The sequence below is a fragment of the Anoplopoma fimbria genome, chromosome 14 (assembly GCF_027596085.1).
Source record: "Anoplopoma fimbria isolate UVic2021 breed Golden Eagle Sablefish chromosome 14, Afim_UVic_2022, whole genome shotgun sequence".
Classification (NCBI taxonomy): domain Eukaryota; kingdom Metazoa; phylum Chordata; class Actinopteri; order Perciformes; family Anoplopomatidae; genus Anoplopoma; species Anoplopoma fimbria.
This window is the reverse complement of record NC_072462.1, coordinates 9422771-9436869: the sequence shown is the minus strand read 5'-3', so window position 1 is coordinate 9436869 and position 14099 is coordinate 9422771. Positions and strand designations below refer to the sequence as shown.

The following is a 14099-nucleotide window of genomic DNA, read 5'->3' as shown; positions in this document are numbered from 1 at the left end:
GGATTTGTGTCACGTGTCAGTGTGGGCAAACGTTCGTTCCAAAAAATCAAAAGGTGAGCAGCATGCATACATGTAAAGCAAGCATCATCAAAGCAAGTTGAATTTCCATTTCATTTCATAATGACCTGACAGTTTTCCAAATGTACTTGCTCAGCAAAAGGAAATGGTAACGTTGTCTATGTACATTCCATTTAAACAATTTGTATATGATATTCAATATGCCTATTCAGGCAATATAGAAGATGAGTTAGTTAGTTGGTTAGTTACTTAGTTAGATAGTTATTGTGTTATACTAACACAAGTTCCCAGTCCACATGGACTTATCACACACCATAATACAAACAAGGTACGGGCCTATCAAATACAAATGATACATGAAAATAAGACGAAGAAATATAATCAATCATCCTTTTTTTTTTTTTTTTTTAAAGCTGGTTTGTTAAATAATGGGGGCGTGGCTTGACGTCAGTGTGCGTGTTTAGGAACCTCCCATATTTGGCTGCAGCTTCCTGTGACAGCTCCACGCACCATGATGGTGTGCATGTACAGCGTGTGGCAGCGGGGTACCGTGTTCGCCGCGCGGCTCCGAAAGCAGGACTGGGCTTGTAGTTTGGCGGGCCTTTCACAGAGGTACTACAGCACGAAGACGGCACCACAGATACCAGGCATGGAGTACCAGGTACGTTCTTCTACCTGGCTATGCACCGGCTGCTAGCGACCTAGCCACCAGCGTTAGTTTGACAAGTTTGTACTAAAACTAGAGGGACTGTCCAGTTATGAGATTGGATAGAAACATGGCTGACCACATGATACTTCAGACATTTAGCTGGAGAGCTCGTGGTTACTGCGGTAAGAAAAGGTCCAGTGTGCACAGAGCTCACAGCACACTGCCAGCTGTAACGTTACTCTGTGTTGGCGGCTGAGTCAACTGCAAAGTTCAGCCAGTGTGCCAACACGTGGTCTAAGTTAAAAGTTCTGATGCCATGTAGAGTTTGACTTTGACCAGTTTCACATCATGTTTAAACTGAGGTGTTTTTTCTTTTTTTATGCTGGTTCTGTTTGGTTTTTTTGGAACTCAACATAACTGAAACTACTCAAGAACTAAATACATATGAAACTGTCAACACAGTCACAAGAAAAACACTGATTTACATGGTAACCTCTTGTATATGCAACCTGTTCCGGTAATCATTGCACTATTGTGTTACTGTTTGTTGTGGTCCTTGTTTTAGATGCATGCCTATATCTGTTTAAAGGACATTTAGAGCAATGCAAAACTTGAGTCAAATTCCTTGCGTGTACACATACTAACCCATTTTAAAGCTCACTAATAAACACATTAGATCCTGTTTCTTTAATCCGTACAAAAACAAAGTGTCACACTTTGGTTTCACTGTTATAACGGGGTTATGTACAAAACTGTCTCTAAACCATGTTTCACACATAGCATACCTGTGACATTGCGTCCAAGCAGCGGCCTTGTGCTGTGTTTCTAAACATTTTCCCCTTCGCTTTCTCTGCAGGATGCCATTTGCACTTTGAACACACTACAGACCAATGCCAGTGCTCTGGAGCAGGTGCGACGGGAGCGGAGTCACCCTCAGCTGCAGCTCCAGGCCATGAGAGTCTTCCTGGAACGAGCCGGACTCGCAGTGAGTCACTTTTATTAACTTAAACACTGCTCATATAACAGTGACGACTTCAAGGATTACAAAGAATGTGATTGTTGTCTGGTGTCATAGAGTATTGATGTCCTTCTGTCTTATCTAAAGTGTTTGTGCCTGTTTCGAAGGTGGAGGAACTCGACCATCTCAATATCATTCATGTGACGGGAACAAAGGGCAAGGTGAGTTAACCAGACATCCAGCTTGCTTGAACGTGTTTTATATGTAGCATTTTAAAGGCTCAGTGAGGAATGTTTTGACCATACAAGTGGCATACACATGTATTTACATTGTTTGTTTACATTTAGATCATAGATCAATTCCTAAATTCCCATTACGCAAGCTCTGACAGGTCATGTGAACTGTTGTGACAGCTATATGTGGATAGCCTCTGAGTGTTTGCGTTTATCTTTCAGGGGTCAACATGTGCGTTCACCGAGCAGATTTTGAGAAGTTACGGCTTCCGCACAGGATTTTACAGGTAAAACTGCAGTGTCTGAATAAGCTTATTGGATACGGAGGGAGGAAGTCTGCACTACATGGGCCTCCACCTTTTTTGTTTTGAAACAGGAGATAGTATTGATTATTACTGTTTTTAACACCATAACTGACCGGTCCTCAGACAACTTTTTCCACTGCTGAAATTTAACCAAAGGTGTAGTCTTTCAGTCAATGAATTTCAGGGGGCATGAGGCTTCAGGTATGTTGTTGAATCTCTATAAGCTGTTAATTCAAACTGCAGCAGGTGGCAGAGCAGCTGTGATAAACTTTAATTCAAACATTTAATAGATTTAAATTGTGAGTCCACTCATTCAGCAGGACGGCCCAGGATTGGTCAATTTAAACCCAGATAGGGTTTGATGAGGATTAATTATTTGAACTTCTTGGCATTTGATGTTGCTGCTCAAAAACACCCAAGAAATCTAAAACTAGCTCTTTAGTTAGTACAGTATATTGGCCCCTGGTAAGATCGTTCTAATTTCCATAAAGGTAATTATCCAAATTCACACCTACACAAATTATTTTCTGATTAAAAAAAATAATTTAAGTCCAACACAAATCAGAAATGTTAATTTTGAGTTTGACTTGTTTTTATGCTATACATTTGTCCTAAGAGCCATTTCAATGGCATTATTTACATTCATTTAAAAAACATATGTGGCCACATACATTTTGAGGGATAGCATCATTGATATGGGTCTGTTGCATAGAGCTGCGACTGTAATAAAACAAGTTCACAAATTACAAGTGCAAGGAAATAAAACGGTTAACATTCATATTGATGCACCTAGCTGTTATATTTATTAACTTATCTATGAGTTAATAGTGATTAAACACTCCTTTTGATTTTTCTTTCTTGGTTGTAGTTCGCCACATTTGGTACAAGTCAGAGAGAGGATCCGAATCAACGGACAGCCGATTGGAAAAGAGCTCTTCACTAAATACTTTTGGCAGGTTTATGGACGACTGGATGAAACTAAGGTAGGTCATGTAACAAGGCAGAGATGTTTAGTTTGAAAACACAACCCCTCCTCAGTTTTAAATGGAAATGGAAATGGACTTGCTGGAGAGAAACTTGACTTCCAGACTAACCTTGGCTACTCATTTGCTTCACTCAGTGTAATTAGTCAATTGAACTTCAATCGTCTAAACGTAACGCTTGGCATTCCAAGCAGTGATTGTGCATCCTGTTTGTATTCCCAGCTTGAGTAGAGTTTCAGTTTAATCAGTGTCACGGCTTGTAAATGAGTCAATAGTAAATGAGACCCCTCATGTCAGGATGAGCATGACCATCATGTGACAGCAACCTTTGGTCACATTACCAGAAGTCCATGTGCAGTTTGATTCTTGATATTTTAGACCGATTTGGTCATTCTTTAAAAAAAACAAAAAACATTTACTGTGTGCCAAAGAGAAGTCATGCCACTTAGAGACTAAGTGCATGTCCTGCAGAAAATGTGTGAATGCTGACAGCTGAAATTAAATACTACTAAATATACAGTCATTTTAAGGCGCAAATGTGTTGCACTGTGTCGTCCTGAAAACCAGGCAGAGTGGAAAGCTTGAATCTGACTGTTTAAGGGTCTATAGGGAGGCTATTCGATAGGAAGGGGGTATGATGAGAAAAGGCCCTTTGGCCTGATGATTTGTTTCTCACCCTGGACACAGTAAGGAGCTCAGTATTCTGGGAGTTGAGAGTCCTGATTAGACTGCATGACAACATGGCTGGCGTCTTACAGCGCTAACAGTGCAAACTTCAGCAAATGTGCTGACAGAGGTAACGGTGCTTACCTGAGGGGTAACCGAAGGGTGGGTTCTACACTTCCACGATGACGTGATTATCAGCTGTGGCCGCAGTATGAGAGCAGTGCAGAGTGGTGGCTGTGAGCTAACCAGGGGGGCACGCTCACATGCAACAAAGCACCACATACAGGCGGTCGCCTCTTTCCTGTGGGCTGCCTAGTCACCGCAGGAGAACAGCCCCATAACTTCACAGTGGTGTTGCCGCGCAGTTGTGTGTGTTGAATGAATACAGTAGGGGGCTGAGGACACCGCCCTGTGGCGCTCTTGTGCTGAGAGGTGAAGAGGTGTAGTTGTCCACTCTCACAACCTGGAGTCGTTCCGTCAGAAAGTCCAGTATCCAGTCACACAATGCTGGGGTCCTTGACCTTACTGACCAGCCGCGAAGGCTCTATTGTATTGAACGCTGAGCTGCAGTTCACCAGCAGCATCCTCACGTAAGTGTCCCTCCCCTCAAGGGGGGAGAGGATGGTGCTGGTCGAATTTTGTTGTTTGGGAAGCAGAAAGCAGGTGGGGACAGTCCGGATAGATAGTGTAGCTTTTAAGTCTCCATGTGTAGAATTTGAAATCTTGATTTTGATGCATTGGTGCTATCAAAAAGAGGAGTAAGGGGCTGAATGCAAAAATAGACTGCAAGATTGTTTCTTCTCCAAAAAGAACATATTCTATGAGGATTTTTTTTGCTCAGATTATGATTTAGAATCACAAAAAACATTTAAGCTCTTGTATTAAATGGTCTATTTCATTGCATAGAAACGTTGCAAACAGGGTCAGCAGTCATTTTTCCCCCTCTCTTTGACCTTATCAGGACGCCCATGGAGGAACGATGCCTGCATACTTCCGTTTCCTCACCATCTTGGCCTTCCATGTGTTTCTTCAGGAGAAGGTATGCTAGCAGGCCTCTGCTGCCTTCATCAGCAGTCAGCTAATAGGAATCCAATGTTTCTTAGGAATCATACATAACCGATGGTAGACTCATCATCTGAAGTGAAACACCTGTGAACCTGGTCAAAAACAGCAAAGTTCAAGCATTTAGTTTTGAATCTGATAGAGTTCTACTAACTTGTCTTCAGAGATGAGCCCTTCTGACTGTTTCTTGTGTGCAACTTCACAAAAGATCAAAGATGGTCCACAATGGAGGGGTCCTGTTCTAACAGTCTGGCCTGTAGATTTGAAGATGTCCTGTGCGGCATCAGTGTGTTTGATGGACAGACTAATGAACTGACATCCCAAGCCCACTAACAGGGTAAAAAGATTTTACTTAAGTTACTAACTTACTTGGAATCTAAAAAACTCTGTTCTTTGTCCAGGTGGATTTGGCTGTAATTGAAGTTGGGATCGGTGGTGCATATGACTGCACCAACATTATAAGGTAACACTCAATATTTATCTTTCAGGCTGGAAATATTGCTGAACTAGAATATGATACATCTTTAATTCCTGTCCTTATGAAACTTGAGCTTTAGCTGTGCATGACTGACATGTCACTGTGGTACACAGGCACACAACAGCAGTAATATCTATGGAGGTTTGGACGCAATAAAAGGCTGCTGTAGTATCACAATAAAAGGTGCTTGATCAACAGTATCAATCAATTTGTTGGGGACTACTTTCAGCAGCGGATGAATCTACATGTGTTGCTCTAGTGAGTATTTGTCGCAGCAGGACAGTGTATGTGGGATTTAGTCTGAATAAACGTGCATGTGCGTGGAAACACGAGACAGTGCCTTGCAGAAGTACCCCCCCCCCCATTACAACCAGGAATTAGAATGCATTTTTTTAAAATTGTCTAAATTGGTGGTGAAGGCAAATTTAAATGTCAAACTTGTTTTCAAATATTCTAAAAACTGGAAAGTGGTACATGCACATTTATTCAATCCTTTGTTATGAAGTCCCTCAATAAAATGATAATGGTTTTGCCAATTTCCTAGAGAAGTCATATAATAAGTTAAATAAAGTCAACCATACATTCATTGTTGGTTTGGCTCTGCACATGAGATTTGCTTTAAAGGTGCAAAATTTGCTTTCAGATCATTAATATCTCATCAACAACTATTATCTATGTAAATATACAGAGGGGTAATGTCTACCTGCCAATACACAGCCCGACATGTAAATGGTGCTTTTATACCTGTGAATCGGAGTCGTTAAACGGCTCTGCAGTGAACTATTTGTAACATTCATGTGATCAAATCGCAATATATTTTAAAATCGCAATAATATGGTATCTTGGCTTAGGTATTGTGCTAATATGGTATCGTGGGTTCTCTGGTGATGCCACCACTATTAATTAACACCTGTAGTAACTGATTGACTGTCACCATCAAGGTGTGTTTACAACTTTATCAGTGGTCTAATAACATTTGCCCAATGTCTTTGGTCCTCTGTGGTTCTGTGTCCACAGGAGGCCATGGGTGTGTGGCATCTCCTCTCTGGGTATAGACCACACTCAGATTCTTGGAGACACCATTGAAAAGATTGCCTGGCAAAAAGGAGGCATCTTCAAGGTGAGTTGACTGTACACATCAGTAATGTGTCATTGTGATTAAATGAGTAATATGACAAAAACCTTGTCGTTTTTTCTTTTTTTTTACTTTCAACTTCATCCTACAATCTTCATCGGTAGATGGAGTTTGCTTTGTTATCAATTTAGTTTTTGGAGTTGATTTTGGTGCAGCCAGGATTTTGAACAACTCCAACTGAGCAAACTCCATCCACTGATGGAGACAGTGAATTGTTTTTGGAAGTGCTGGAAAATGCTAGTAAGTGGACCTTGAGTTAAGCTGGGGTATTTTAGAGTCAAGGGTAACCTTAAACAGAGTTAGAGAACAACAACTCATTGTCGTACAGTCTTGTTCAACTTCTCCGCTGTTAATCGTGCGTTTGTGTTTTCAGCCAGGGGTTCCTGCCTTTACAGTCAAACAGCCAGAAGATGCAATGGTTATGCTCAGGAGCAGGGCCAAAGAGATGAGAGTAAGTAACCAGTCGCACTAATGCAGTGTTAAAATCTCTGCTCCAGCTGCTCAGTTTACTGTAATACGGTCTGACCTGTTGTTGTAGTGTCCTCTGTGGGTGTGTCCAGAGCTGGAGGACTACCAGGCAGATTGTGGACCTTTGCGCCTGGGCCTGGCAGGGCAGCACCAGCGCTCCAATGCCTCTCTGGCCCTCCAGCTGAGTCACACTTGGCTGCAGAAAAGATGTCTACCAGGTGAGACAGGTGGTCTGTATGTCGCGTCATAAGAGAAGCAACAATTTAACATGTTGTTCTTGTGTCTGAATAAACGCCAGACAAAATCACTTTCATCTGAACGTCAGTCTAACCACGTTAGATGTAAAGACCCCAACATCACAAGTTAAATACAAAGAGACTAAATGCTAGTCTTGTTCCACCTTATGACCAATACTCTAACACACGTGTCGCTTAATTGTCATCTCTTGGGTACAAAGAGAATAAAAATAGTTTAATAAACCACAAAACATTGTTAATGAGCAAATTTAACGGTATTAAGGAGAGTCTTCTCAAATCAGATTAGCCTCAAAAGATGATTCCCCCCCTTGGTGGGGGGCAAAAGAAGGTTGGGGGGAAAAACACATTTAATTGGGTGTGGCTGTTTTGTAAATGTCCCATCATTAAGCATAGCTAACACCTACGTCTGACTGTTGTGCATTAAATGCTTCCTTTTTTCTCCCTGACAGAATTTTTCCTGTGCCGAGAAAGGACAGAGCAACAATGTTGTGCATTAAATGTCTGAAAAAGGCTTAAGGCTATGTCAGTCTTCACATCAACCTGTCCTCGCTCAACAGATCGGAGCTTTCCCTCCACCAGCGTTGAGAACACAGCGGTGCATCAGGTGGCTTCCTTCAAGCCCAGCCCCATCATGATAAAAGGTGAGTCCTGAGGAACAACCAATCACTGCAGAGCAGAGCAAAGTTAGATCAGGACCAAGGTCATTCCTTTGCTGCGTGTTAGATATTTTGACTGAGCTGTCATGTCACAATTTAAATCAAGTTGGACATAACTTTTACTGCAACATAAGCAGCTGTGAAAGTAATAAAAAATAATAAAGTAGTATAGTAATAGTTATAATAGGATACTATTAGTTGACTTGAAAAACATCCAGATGGTCCACAAGGTCCCGATTCTATGTCTGATTTGATATTATTATATTTCAGTCAAAATATCAACATTGCATGGAAATTAAAGAGATTTTCTAGGAAATAATGCTGTAAATTAGTTATTAGCTAATAAACCAGATGCATTATTAAAGATATTAATGTTTGTATTAACAAATCAGCCGAAAGCATGTGATATTAGTGACTGTTTGGTCTCAGGGCTGGCAGACACGGAGTGGCCTGGAAGGAATCAGACTCTGAAACACGGAGCGGTCACCTACTTCTTGGATGGAGCTCACACCATGCGCAGTATGCAGGCCTGTGTACACTGGTTCAGAGAGACCGCAACCCAGCACGAAAGATTGGCGAGGTGAAGTACACTCTATCTAGCAACCCGATGTGACGGTGTACTGTTCACTGCTGATGGGATGAGAGTCTCCTTACACACAGTTATTACTGGAGGAGTCATAACATACTTGCTGTAGCGCATTGCATTGCTATTTGTAGATCACTCAGGTGATGGCTGCTTCATCACTCACTCACACACACCTGTTACTACCTGCAGAATGAACCAGATTTATGAAGCAAACAGCCTGATGAAGCACTCCAGGCCTACTGGTTTAGTGGCGTGCCACACTTCCCCTCACAAGACCACATGTTTGCATGTAGCTGTAGCCCAGCTGGCTCATCCCCCATGTTGGTTTTCAGATGTGAAAAGAAAACAAAGAGATGATCTGATTTCCACTCCACGGAAATCAGACCATCTTTGTTTTTTGATACTAGAGCAGCAGACATTTTCTCAAACAGGTTAACGGTACCAATGTTATGCCATGACATGTTTGTGTTGTAGTGGCCCTGTGGCCAGAGTTCTGCTGTTCAATGCCACAGGAGAGAGAGACTCAGCCGCCATGCTCAAACTACTGGTGGTGAGTACAACTGCTTTCCTCTCTTTGTTCATATAGCTGGCCAACTTCTCCTTTAAGTGCATGTGATGCATGTTAGTGCATGTGAGCGTGCCCCACTGGTTAGCTCACGGCAGCCGCTCTGCACTGCTCTCCTACGGCGGCCAGTCAGATGTTGGTCGGTCTAAAATTACCAGTGTTTATGTGAGGCTTCTTCAGGACTGTAAGCTATAAAGTTTACTGTTTTGTGATTTTTGTCTAAAGCTATCTCAACGACTACAGGCAAGCTGTGCACAGTAATCGGCTGGCTTTCTACGAGGATAGGGAGCAGCCAGCCAGTGAGAAAGAGTAGCTGGCCTCGGGGGTTGGGGGGCATGCACTCCTGGAGAAGTGTTGGCTATTAAGCCAAGATTTGGTTCCTCTGGCACATTCTAAAGCCACTATTCCATCATATACACTGATCTTAAGTATTGCATATTTTAATGAGTTTAATGATAGTGAACATGTAGTGAGTTTTTGTGAAGGAGGATTAGGCTTCTTGTGCCTTTTAGCTCGCATAGATGGTAAATACCTCATTTTGGGTGACATCTTTCCTCTCCCTTTCTTCTCTATGGATATACTCCACACCTTAATTCGCCCTCAGCCAGTCACATACTGTTCTCATAGATCTGAAACAGCAGGGCCATCACAGTTAAACGTGATAACAGCAGCTCAGCAAAACGTCACCACAACATGAACACACATCACCACAACTCTGCACTCAAAGACAGATGGAGGATGATTTTCAATAGGTTGTCACTGATGGAAAAGGAAAGACATGATTCGGACTGTCACTATTTTAGCAAAGAGTCTAATACTTGTTCGAATTCTAATAGTTTAATAATCAGTGGTTGCACTGGTTTGATATGTTTAAGAATAAAGCATGAGACCCTACTTTTGCTAAAAAGAGGTAATGATGACCGCCTTCACACAAAGCAGAACATGGAGTTCTAACCGACCATTGAGATGCATGTAGAGGTCAGTATGTTTGAACTGGAGCAGGTAATTTATTGAAAGTAAACACAGTGAGCAGCACCGTGCTGTGACCCGACACTTCTCAGAGGCTGCTGATTTTCTCTCCATGTCTAACGTATTGTTGTGTGGTCAGTTATAGTTGACTAATGGATGTTAACGTGTCGCCGTACAGTGGTTGCATTACCTTTTTTTTTTTAAACGGTACCTGTTATCACAAACGGCACTCCATTCCTGGTCGGCCACGTATGGAAAGCTGATAGAAAAGTGATGCTGCTCTCTCACTGCTGTTTTATTGGGCCAAACCAACCAATCAGATGTTAGTAAAATATATTATTTCAATAAGGCATTTTTAGGATTGGTTGATTGGTTTTGGGATAGGCTACTTTTTAGTAGAAGGGTCAACCCCCCCTGACATTTGTACTACTGGTGTATTAGTAAAGATTGTCAGTGTGCAGTCACAATGTTGATATGAAACTTTTTTCTTTCACTAACAGATGTAGATTCTGATTGCCTTTTAAAGTTGATAAAGATCATGATTACTGATATTTGGGTTGTTTTTATTCAAGAATAGAGTTGGATTGTAAAATTAGGTTTGTTTTTTTCAGTAAGGCAATAGCATACTATTTGAAGGAAAAACATTTTATTTTATACCTTTCATTCATAGATTGGTGTCATAGCCAGGGTTAAAAACCGGGCCATAACACACCAAATTTTTTTTCCATGTTACTTGCTACATGCTACTGGAAATATTAAGGATTCATCACAAATATAATTAACATTAAAAAAATCATATCCACAGCTTTTACTGAATAAGCAAATTGTAATTGTTTTTAAGGAAGAAGAATGTAGGGCAAATACCTGTTTCTGATTGGCTCTTCCTGCACATGCATACATGGGATTAATCATGTGACCATTACACAGCTGATCTTCAACGTTACTCTTACGCTTCACTGTAAGTAGGAAGAAGTTTCTGGATAAATGTGTCTTATTCTTCACACTCGACTAAGAACTTTTTTACTGCTAAAAAGTTTGCTTAATACAGACCGAAGCATCTAAGGCTCTGTAGAGTCAACTCTAAAAATGGATGTTTTAATGAGGAACATCAATTATAATCTGTGTGACCTGACTTGATGATGAAAACCGGACCCTGACTAAAGCAAGCTACATATAGTCGGTACTGAAACACAGTGAGCTGACTGGTAAATGTCTGAGCCGACGTTTATGTCTTCTACTTTCTTTTTTTTCTTTTCAGCCATGTCAATTTGATTTTGCTGTGTTCTGCCCGAACATCACTGAAGCCATCGCTTCTTGCAATGCAGGTGAGATCATGAAGCCTGCTGTTCCTGGCTCTTGACACAAACGTCAAACTCTGAAATGACTAAAGAACCATATCTGTGTTTTAGCTACAAATCCAATGTATTTTTCATGATTCCTCATTTTCCATAGCATAGTATAATATTGAGATTGATTCCCACCTCTGGACAGCCAGTGGTTCATTTAAAAGAATAGTTGAGCATTTTGGGAATTATGCATGTTTGCCTCATTTCCTGAGACTGAGATGAGAAGATTGATATCTCTCTCAGGTCTGTGCACAAATTACAGAACTGGACACAGGACGGGGTTCACCTAGTTAAGCATACAGATTGGAAGCAGGGGGAAGCAGCTAGCCTGGCTTTGTCCAAAGTTACAAACATGCTGCATCTCGTTTGTTAAATCCATTTTGTTGGAAGGATTTCTCAATGAAGAACCAGCTTTGGCGACTGTCTGTGAGCACAGGTTCTGGTCTCCATACAGGCACAATGGTACTAACACCGGCAACCTCAGTTTGACGACAAACTTTAGCAAGCACAGTCACTGCACCCAACTGTTTTTTGCCAAGAAATTAAAAAAAAAAGAATTGTAATTTTGAAATTAGAATGAAGAAGTCCAATAAGCACATTTCCCCAAAAGTTGCACTATTGCTTTAGGTCTCTGTTGCTAAAGAGAGATTTGAAAATGGTCTCTGTTCCCAGTCCTATCTGTAATACTATATTCATATTAGAGAGCTTTTGTGTTGTGAATAATCCCACAAACACTATAACCTCAGTCATCCTGTCATTCCCACACCTCTCAGACCAGCAGAACTTCAACGTCTCGGTGGAGAACATGTTGACCCGCTGCTTGGACAACGAGAGAAGCTGGCATCTCCACAACGGCCTGGGCAATACCAAAGGTACTCCACTGCTCATAGAGGACAGCCTGACCCTGGTCCCGGAAAAGACGGCAGACACCCTAGTCTTTCCCTGCATCCTCACCGCCCTCCATTGGATCACCCAGGGCAGGGATTCAGTGCTGGCAGACCCAGCAGAGAGAGACTTGCCAGTTAAACCCAGTGTCATGTCCAAAGCTGCTCCGCTCTGCGATGCGGCCGAGATCCACATCCTCATCACCGGAAGCCTCCACCTTGTGGGAGGAGCCCTCAAACACCTCGACACAGCTTCCTCTAAATAAACAGGCCATGTCAAACTCAAACAGTTTAGATAATCCTCTGCTTACATGCACATTTACCTTTTGTGGAAGAAAAATGATTTCTGTCTGTAAAGATGAGGTTTTTGACGTACTAGCTCTTGGACAGCGACTTCAAGTGTGAACCTGAATGGGATTAGCTCGACCCAGGTGTCGTAGCTCACTCTGAGTCCCCAAGGCAGGTCCAGTCCTCACAACAGCCCCAGCTTCACCCAGAGCCTTACAGCCGACCGTACAAACGTGCGGAGCTCACACCTCTAGTCTTAATTGAAGTAAAATATGTTTACATGAACTGCAAAGGGTACCTTCATGTTCACCACAGTGTGAGCTGAGTTGCTTCAGTCCTCCCAGTTGTGGCATGATCGTTATTATATTAATTGCAGCAAAAGTGCTTCATGGGGTTAGGTTTTCTGGTTCTTACTGTCTAGTTGGAACTCTTGACTATTACCTTTTCACTGTCTCTTATTTTATTTTATGAAAGTCATTTTACATGGTTTCTTTTATTATTTTGTATTGAGTACAAATGGCCTTAACATTTCTTTTTTTAGAAGTGTACATATTCATATTGCAAATTTCCCCGCTACGGGACTGTAACTAAATCTAATTCTGTGCGATCTGTTTTACACTTGAATGATAGTAATATTTAAATGACCCCTCATTTGCATTATCTGACTGTCCTACATACAATTATTTTATGTATAATTTTGAAAGATATTGAAACTGTATAAAATACTGGTTCTGTGTACTAATTTATTCATAATGTCATGATGATTCATCCAGTGAAGGTCACAGAGGTCATCAGCTTAACAGGAGGCTCAGTCACATCCATCCACCCTGTAACCTCGGAATTAGTTTTGAATTAATTTTCAAATCAAGACATCAATAAAATGCACTTCAATGGAACTTGTCCCATGTAAGTAGTGAAGATGAAATCTGCTCACATCTTTAAAAATAGGCAATAAAAGAATATAGATAAGGAAATTGTGTCCATTGTTTTTCTTCTCTCCTTCGTGAACCTAATATGTTTTGTGATTATATACACAATTCCTGTCTTAACCATTGCTATCAACTATAATAGTCTCATCAAAATGTAGCCTATCAACTAGTTCCTGTTCACTGCCCATCGGAGGGACTCCAGAACCATCTGCAAAGCCCCTGCACACGTCATCCTCATCAGCGGTGGTAGGTATCTGTCTAGGAATGTATTGACAAACAAGTTCTCTGGGTGGCAATATTGTGTTACCGAAAAGTTACAAGCTGCTGTTACCTTTGTTAACTTCCACAAGGGGGGCTTCTGACTCAGACTCGAACACTAAACAGAGCTGTGAGTGTGACAGTGGAAACGCTGAACATTCAGAAAAAAATTGAAATATAGCACGAACGTGTTTATGCTTGAATGAGGTGGGAAAGCTGGTGTATGGATAAAACAAAAAGCTTATTTAGCAAAATAATCATTACGTTCATGAAACGTGATTAAAACGCCTCTGATCCTCTGGGGAGACAAGAAATGGTGGCTGACACCAACTTTACTACATGAAACAAACGGAACTATTAGATTCCTATCATGGTTCGAACCAGTGTGTGAAGTGACAAACGGAGT

At 41.4% G+C, this 14099-nt stretch overlaps 1 protein-coding gene across 1 annotated transcript; it reads left to right on the top strand.

Moving 5' to 3' along the window:
• The first annotated feature begins 485 nt into the window (after positions 1 to 485).
• On the top strand, positions 486 to 13474 carry fpgs (folylpolyglutamate synthase). Its single transcript, XM_054612884.1, has 15 exons — positions 486 to 679; positions 1524 to 1652; positions 1793 to 1846; positions 2081 to 2145; positions 3032 to 3146; positions 4774 to 4851; positions 5276 to 5337; positions 6370 to 6472; positions 6861 to 6938; positions 7026 to 7173; positions 7770 to 7853; positions 8298 to 8448; positions 8929 to 9004; positions 11247 to 11313; positions 12108 to 13474. The coding sequence occupies exons 1-15, from the start codon at positions 530 to 532 to the stop codon at positions 12482 to 12484; spliced, it is 1737 nt and encodes a 578-aa protein (XP_054468859.1). The 5' UTR covers positions 486 to 529; the 3' UTR covers positions 12485 to 13474.
• Positions 13475 to 14099: the final 625 nt, after the last annotated feature.

What these genes read in the sequence shown, in the direction of transcription:
- fpgs (XM_054612884.1), top strand. Translation starts at nt 530, where the DNA reads ATGATGGTGTGCATGTACAGCGTGTGGCAGCGGGGTACCGTGTTCGCC. An exon ending in GCAGAAAAGATGTCTACCAG is followed by an intron (nt 7,174 to 7,769) that starts GTGAGACAGGTG and finishes CTCGCTCAACAG; the next exon opens with ATCGGAGCTTTCCCTCCACC. An exon ending in CCATGCTCAAACTACTGGTG is followed by an intron (nt 9,005 to 11,246) that starts GTGAGTACAACT and finishes TTTTCTTTTCAG; the next exon opens with CCATGTCAATTTGATTTTGC.